The sequence below is a fragment of the Dermacentor variabilis genome, chromosome 1 (assembly GCF_050947875.1).
Source record: "Dermacentor variabilis isolate Ectoservices chromosome 1, ASM5094787v1, whole genome shotgun sequence".
NCBI lineage: Eukaryota > Metazoa > Arthropoda > Arachnida > Ixodida > Ixodidae > Dermacentor > Dermacentor variabilis.
Genome location: NC_134568.1, coordinates 47,395,869 through 47,403,758, shown reverse-complemented (window position 1 = coordinate 47,403,758; position 7,890 = coordinate 47,395,869). Strand labels below are relative to the sequence as shown.

General features: G+C 43.9%; 1 protein-coding gene across 8 annotated transcripts in view; it reads right to left on the bottom strand.

Moving 5' to 3' along the window:
- Positions 1 to 4,791: 4,791 nt before the first annotated feature.
- LOC142577164 (carnitine O-acetyltransferase-like) overlaps positions 4,792 to 7,890 on the bottom strand; it is a 41,850-nt gene continuing 38,751 nt past the window's right edge. For 7 of the 8 annotated variants that reach the window (XM_075687077.1, XM_075687081.1, XM_075687080.1 and 4 more), the window contains one exon: positions 4,792 to 5,469. In XM_075687077.1, coding sequence (XP_075543192.1) covers positions 5,254 to 5,469 — 216 coding nt within the window. In that variant the 3' untranslated portion in view covers positions 4,792 to 5,253. The remainder of the gene's footprint in view (positions 5,470 to 7,890) is intronic. The other variant, XM_075687084.1, reaches the window with a different exon arrangement.

The window sequence follows — 7,890 nt, the reverse complement described above, 5'->3', positions numbered from 1 at the left end:
TGTGTTCGGACGCGGAAATTCTATGGTGCCCAAGCCATATACAGCTCCGCTGTAAAAATTTACTACAACTGCTGAGGGGGTATGAAATGCTTAATTTATAGTTCAGATGTTTGTTTTGAGCTTGTTCTTTATTGAAACGTACGCTGTTCTGTACGTTGTATGCGTGATTCCAATGAATATATGCACTGTTCACTTTGCTGAGTGCTTGTAACCTCTGCAATACGAGGGGGATGAGTCATTGTATTTTTGCTTGCTTAGGGCGGTATGATCTATTCCTGATGATGGTAATTTATGCTCACGGACGGACACGAAAAATGCCGACTTCCGAGAGGCTAACAGCTTAGCTGTAAAAAGTTTCGAGGCATATATCATAACCGCTTTGCTCACACGGACACTGTATGTATACCTTGTTCTAGCACTGTTGGATTATTGTCATTACCCTTACTTCGCTACCAACGTAACCACGCTGACCTTCTGTTTCTTTTCAAACTCCTTCACAGTAACCTCACCTGTCCCGAACTCCTAAGTTGTGTCATGTTTCGTATTCCGCGCAAGATCACCGGAGAACATAGACATTTCCGTGTTCCTGCCTGTCATCGCCAACACTCAAGCGTCTACAAAATACAGTCTCTATAACGCTTATTTTCACGATCTCGATATTTTTCATAACTCGCTGTCATTGTTCTTTTCCGAGATTCGCGTTGTTGTGTCATACGCGTAGTTTCACACATTATTCAACTGCCCATCTCCTCCTTCTTCGTTTATATTCACCTTGCGCCTTGTTGTATGTAGTCTTCTTTTCAAGATTGTTCTTTTTTCTCACTTATATTCCCTGCCGTTTTTTTGTTTCTTGTTTTTTTTTATGTATGCGTGCGCCAGCACTCAGACCTTAGGGTTGTTCCTGGGCACTGTAAATAAATTATTATTATTATTATTATTATTATTATTATTATTATTATTATTATTATTATTATTATTATTATTATTATTATTATTATTATTATTATTATTCGTACTGTGGATGGTCGTGCTGACGCACCGACAAGCGTACCAGAAGGGCGTCCACCAGTGCAAGAACTATTTATAGTGAGCAAAAACGTGCCGCTTCATTGCCCTTCGCGATTTCTGAGTGGAAAACAATCTCATGGACTACCTCTGACTGCCAGTTCCGTGTTGAGTGCCTGATGAGTGTTATGCACTTCAGTTAAACTTATGTGCAAGTTTTGATGTGAGATTCTCCTTGTGTTATGTGGTGACTGCATGCACCAGATCACTCAGAGAGGTTCGACATGCGCGCACGCAGAAAGCCCTCTAACAGTGTGTATCGAATTAGGTTTGCCAACCATCCAGCATTGAACGGGGCAGTCCTGTCTTTTGAGTAGATATCCCAAGTCCCGACTTGACCCAGTCGGGACGGCCAAATGTGCCGACCATTGCTTTTATTTTCTGCCGAATAACGATCAATTAACCAGATTTTATCTTTATAATGCATACAGATCGGTTGCACATTCTCCTATTTTGTCTTCTGTTGTGTTGTCATGAGCATAAATGTAGTTTAGTTTTTGCCGTGGTTTTAGTTCTGTTGTAGGCCAGGTCGTTCATCGTTCAAAGTACTTACCTTTATGCGCCGGTAGCCGTGTTAGCCAGACAGCTACAGGGCCTTTCTTGTTGTAAATTGTGACATGGTAGGACTGAACTAACTACGAAATTTTTGTTGCACGTACAGAATGCCGGCTCCTGGCAATGACAGGGTCATTTGTCACCAGCAGTTCTCTACTCCCCTTCCCCCCCTCACTCGAGAGTTGGTGGATGGATGGATGGATGCAAAACTTTAATAAGGTCCTGAGGTACGCGACTCAGCGCGCTGCGGGCCGCTCCCACGTTGGGACAGTCAGGCCTTGCCCGACCGCCGCATCGTGGGCCCTCTGGACAGCCCATAGTTGCGCCCCGGCATCGGGGCTCTTGATAGCGGAGAGCCACTTGTCGAGAGTTGGTAATGTTATCTATTTATTATTTATTAATTCCGAAGCTTTACGTGCCAAACCAAAGATATGATTATGAGGCACGCCGTAGTGGGAAACTCCGGATAATTTAGACCACCTGAGGTTCTTTAACGCGCACCCAATGTACGGTACACGCGCGTTCTTGCATTTCCTATATGGAATACGGTTTACCGCCCTCTTCATGCGGCTTTCAAAAAAGAAAAGAAAGACATGGTACATTACCTAGGCATATTTTTTTTCCCTTGTCTGTAAAGTCGTTCTTGTAAGTTTTTGTCCTTATCTATAGTCTATAAAGTTACTTTTGGGAGAGCCACTTTTCCCTATTCACTCTAGGAATTCTAAAAGCGATGAAAATCTGTTCGTTTTATCTCCTCACATTTCCAAAAAGAAGACACCCTAAATTTTTTTCTGTCGCTGCCGGTCGCTTTATTTTCGTTCGCGCATCGTATGCCAATGGCTGAGCATTGACGTGCCACTCTGCGGTGTTTTAGGTGTTGGCCGTACACAATATCGCTACTTCATCTCATTGCTTTGAGCAGGAGAGGCAGAGTGTCTTTCTGTCATGTGAGTCATGTTCAACCGGATTTACGGTAATTGCGTGTTTTGCATGATATAACAACATTGAATAACGAAAAAAAAGAATTCGGCAGCACTACATTTCATTACTGGCTTTATTTGAGCAAGCTCCACCTTGCCGACCAAGTAACCGTGCAGCCGCCGTGTTTGAGACCGTGGCCTGTACTCTCCCTCTCCTTTTGTGTACTCGACCATGGCCCCCGGGAGCTTGAAGCGCGCAGGCGTGCGTTATATTGGACGCTATGAGCCTGCTGTTCCCGTACGCATGGAAAGCAAGACAATGGGTTCACGGGAAAATAGAGACAAATTGCCTGGAGGCAACGTTTCGACAAGGGCACGCGTCTTCGTCAGGGCTACGAAGACATAGTCCCCTTGCCGAAACGTTGGGTCTCGCCTGCACGCGACACTTATTTGACCACTCTTGATCACTTTCCTTGGTGTTACGCCTATAGTGTGCTCCATGTTGTCTCCTATAGTGTTACATGGACAACATGCGCGAACATGACGCACATCTAGAAACTTAGGACGGACATGACGAGCGCCGCGCCTCCTTTCCAGTACGCGTCTGTGCGCCCGTGCACGTCGTCCACGTGTAGCAATGTTTCGTTTATTAGCCCAGCTAGAAATACTCCTTAGTGTTCCTGCACATGCCTTCGAACCGCAGGAAATATACAGTGCCTTGAAAGTAAAAGTACTATATATAAGTATTTTTTTAAATAAAAATAGCTGTGTTAACTACGCAAATGCAATTCGCCCTGGTGGCTTAATGCGTTTTAGCGAACGATTCAACAAATACATAATTTTAAAAAATGTTAACTAGTTATTTTTATTTCGCAACTATGGTACACGTCCATATTAGAATCTTGAAGACAATCGTATTCGAAAAACAAGTCCATTTTGTTAGATGCTTCTAAAGCGTTTGTTTTCCGAGATACTCATAATCAAGTATAAAACTCAGTGCGCTGATTCCGCATTCAGAGGAGCCCGTCTCGACACAAAGACAAACCCCTAAATGCGAAGTATAGCTTACTGCAAGGGAAAGGGGGAAACCGGTTTTGTTTTTGCCAGCCAAGAAAGCAGAGGTCAAATTCACAAAGCTTTTCGTTCGTAAGTGCTATATCGTAGTCTCGTGCCACCTTTCATTAGCCGAACGCCTTCGCTAATATGTCCAGCTGCCCAGCATCAGGATTGGCTAAAATTTGCTCTTACGAACAATTCTAGTGCGAGAGCTTTTTGCGAGTACGGACCCAGTACAGCAGCCGTTACCAGCTCCGCCCGCCTTTTAGACTGGCCTGCTATACACAATAAGCTATGCCATATGGCGATTTTGTCTTTGTGCCAATTAAGACTACCGTCTTTAAATGCGAAATTAGCGTACTGAGTGCCAGATATGATTGTCTCGAAAGAAAAGCGCTACAGAAGACTCAAACAAAACGCAGTTGTCTGCGAATACGATTGCCTTCCAAGTTTCTAACAAACGTATGCCATATAATCGCGAAATGTAGAAAAAAAAGAATAATTAACAAAATTGTTTTGTGTTTGCTGAGACTAAATATTTGTTCGCGAAAATTTCGTTCACCAAAGCACATAGACCACCTGTTCAAGTAGAGTTTGCAAAGTTAGCATAGCGTTTTAATTAAAATTTATTACTATGAAGGCTCTGTATGCGACTGCAAGATAGCCCCACGTGGACAAAAACATCGACAGCAAAACAGCAGAATTTGCATCCAACAAACGCAAGGTGCTGTTTTTAACGTATACGGCCAAGGACACACTCGGTCATGCTTATTCCTACCCGTAATCCGCGCCTGCACGGAGCCAGTCAGCGTTCAGCCAGTCAGTCACCGTTCCAGCTTTGCGGGGAAGTCAATGTGCGGAATTTCACACATCGTTGCACTTATGGCTTGACTCGCCTTCGTATATATATTATGCGTAATTTCAGGCCCCCGTTAACTGTTCATGCTTCGCTTTTCCCTTCCCCAAATTAAAAAAGAGCAACAGCAAAAGGCGCACCATCTGCATCTCCTGCGGTGGTAATCCGGACACAGGCCGTCAAATTCTGCCATGTGCACTCGAATCCGCCATCGTGTCAGCCCTGATTGGCCTCACAGGGCTGGTACGGCCTCTCCGATTGGATCAAAACGCCGACATGGTGGAGTTCGACAACATGGTTCAATTTAACCGTATCTGGTAGAATAACACCCCTGGACTAGGATAGAAATGCTTTTATTTGTTTCTGCTTTCTTTCTTTATTTCGTTCTTTTTGTACATTGCTGCCTTTGAAATGGGGTTTTTGCAAGCGAAGCTAGTGAGCGCCAGTTAAACTGCCTGCAAGATGACTAGCCAAGATGACAAGATACTTTGCAAGATGACAGCCAATAAAATTTCTGAAGCACTTCCGCGTTGTTACAGAAATCGCCGAATGTTTCGTCTTTCTTTTTCTCTTTCTCCGAAGTTCGGTTCCAGAAACTTCGTAGAGTACTGTACAAAGTCAATCTGAAGATCTGGCGTCGTCCCGGCAATGACGGGTCGCAGCAGGAAAGCCCGCTTTTCCTGTTCAGAGATGCGCACACCGTTCATGAAGAAGGTCGCGAGCGCAGCGGCATGCCTTAGCGTCCGACATTCGTGGCTATAGGTCCACGTTCGTCGGGCTTCGCGGTGGAGGTGCACGCTTTCAAAGCTTGGCCTTCTGCAGCGTGATCAGGTTGTTGCCGAACTCCTTGAGCGTGGTCTCCAGCGCGTCGCGAAATTTCACTGCCGACGTCTCCTTGTTGCAGTGACGAGTACAGATGCTGAAGCGGAACTGGTTGCAATGGTTGCTGTAGCAGATGCCGTAGCCCCCGGGCACCCAGTAGCCGAAGGTCATGAGGATGTCGTTGTTCGCCGACACCTGCGCGGACAGAGAATGCTTTCTTTTATATTATTTATTAACGACGATAGCTGCTCGAGGGCGGCGTTTTGTGGTTTGCGGTGATGCGACCTCATGCGGTGCTGGCCGGGCGTGACGCAGTACTCGGGATCTGCGTTACGCTCGCAGTACACGCCAGTCGTGCGGGTTATAGTAAGGCAATGTCTTAACTATACTGAACCATGCCACCGAGATACCCCGCGCCGTACATATAACGCTTTGGCGTTGAGTACGAAGATTAAAGGGATCCGAAGGGTTCAATCTTTTTTTTTTTTGTTAGAATCATGAGGAAAACTGGCAATGACGCGAGAGAAAGCATAAGGCTATCAAATTATTGTTTATAATTTCTTCATGTGTTAACCTTCTAGAAGTTAACGGTTCCAGCACTGTAAAAAAAAAACAAAGACTTCATCTGTCATCAATAAAAATAAAACAACTGCGGCCACGGAGCCTCGTGACTTTCTTACGACTCAAGGCTACGTCACCTGGAAACCAAATCACGATCTGACCGGCACAAAGACAAAAGAAAAAGAAGAAAGAGTAGATAAGCAAACAAATCACAAGGACTCAACAGTTTTCCAAAGCTATATATACCCATACGATTTAGCTCGCCCATGGTGCATTTCATTTATTACATGTTTAAAGATGATGTGAACGCAGATGTCGAAATTCTGATGACACCTGCACATTCTGAACCAGTATAAGCATATATTCCGAGCTTTGTCATGTTTTTCACTCTTCAAGTATGCCTATATCAGCTTCCTGAAACAAAATAGCGCATACCATCACTTGTCAGTGCGGTAACTGTGTATAACGTGACATTATGATTTCTCCCGTCCAATGTGCCTTTCGAAATTTTCAGACCAGCCGCGAATTCGTAAACTTTGTGCTTCTATTTTTTTCAAGTTCGCCAATTTCTGAAAAGTGTTTTAAAAAAAAATCAGGCCTCTACCAAAATTTTGCTTCCAAGAGTCACTAGAATCGAACTTCCTCTCTCAAAAGCGCAAGCTTTAGCTCGCGCCAAATTCCAATGCCGCCTATTCAAATACATGTAAAATGCAGAAACACTCTCCTGAGATAACCATTAGGCCGATTTTAATGAAATTTCTTGCATTTGAGAAATAGGTTGAATTCTAGTGACTGTTCGAAGTGAAATTTCTATTTAGGGCCTAAATGTTTTAAATAGAATTTTCATAAATTTGTAGGTTTGAAAAAAAATAGAAGCACGAAGTTTGCAAATTCGTAGCTCTGCACCGAGAACAATATCGCAGCTCTGTAAACCGCACCCATTACAGCATCCAAAGCGGACACATTTCATATGTTAGTTTATATTTTACGTGAATCTGTTACCTTGCTTACAAGGGTTCTGCAAAAGCTCTACTCACAATTTCGTGGTCCTTTTGAAAGCCATGTATAATATCCGCTTTAGATGTATTTTTAGGTGCAATTGCGAAAATTGTGATATCCTTTTTGATTGCTGAGTTACAGGTAGTTTTGTTTTCTGAAAATATGCGATTTTTGCCAATTTTGGTAAAAAAGTTGGCGACCTAAATCAAAAATTCTCAACCAGCGGTAACCCGATTTAACTTTTTATTTTAAATACAACAAACCTCATCAAATTTGCTGCAGTGGTTGCCGAGAAAAACGATTTCTCCTTGTTCATGCATCTATATATGAGGCCTGGAGCTAGAGCTTCCTCTTAATGGAATACGTTATCTGCTCCTAGTATTCGGCGGATGTTGTCACAAACTAAGGGCATATTACTTTGACTGCACGGTGGGCTATCGTTTATAAACGTTCGACGCAAGGAGGAAAACAATACAGATCTACGTCAAATTAACAGTTGGCTTTGTATACCGTGTACAGTGTCAATCACACTTGTCTCAGTGTCAGACACACTTGTCTGGACTGGTCGAGCGGCCGGCTGCAAACTGCGCCAGTGTTCCCTAGCGGTATAGCTGCATGCCGGTCTAGCTTGCGGCCATGCGTGGCCGTACTATGGCGGCGGCCTGTACTATTTCTCGCGAACGATGGTGACCCAATCGGCCGCCTGAGCACCGTATATAAAAATTTATTTCACGTACACACTTATGTCTCGTGTTCTACACGACGCATAACCGACTAACGGCCGAGTACCGCCCTTGTGACGCTTCGCTCGCCGTCAGTGACACTGTAGAGGATAATTCAGGGCTCGTGTATCGTATAACGATTAGTTGTTTTTTTCGTTGTTTTCACCGTTTGTCATTAGCTCGCCGTTACTGCAAGGACCAATCAATCTGTGCGACGCATATGACAAGAATGCAACCGAAAGAATATTGTCTTTACGCAATACCCCTCGGAGTTCATTTTTTTGTACGGAATTCACCATTAGCACGTGTAGCTAATGAATTGTATTTTGTGCAC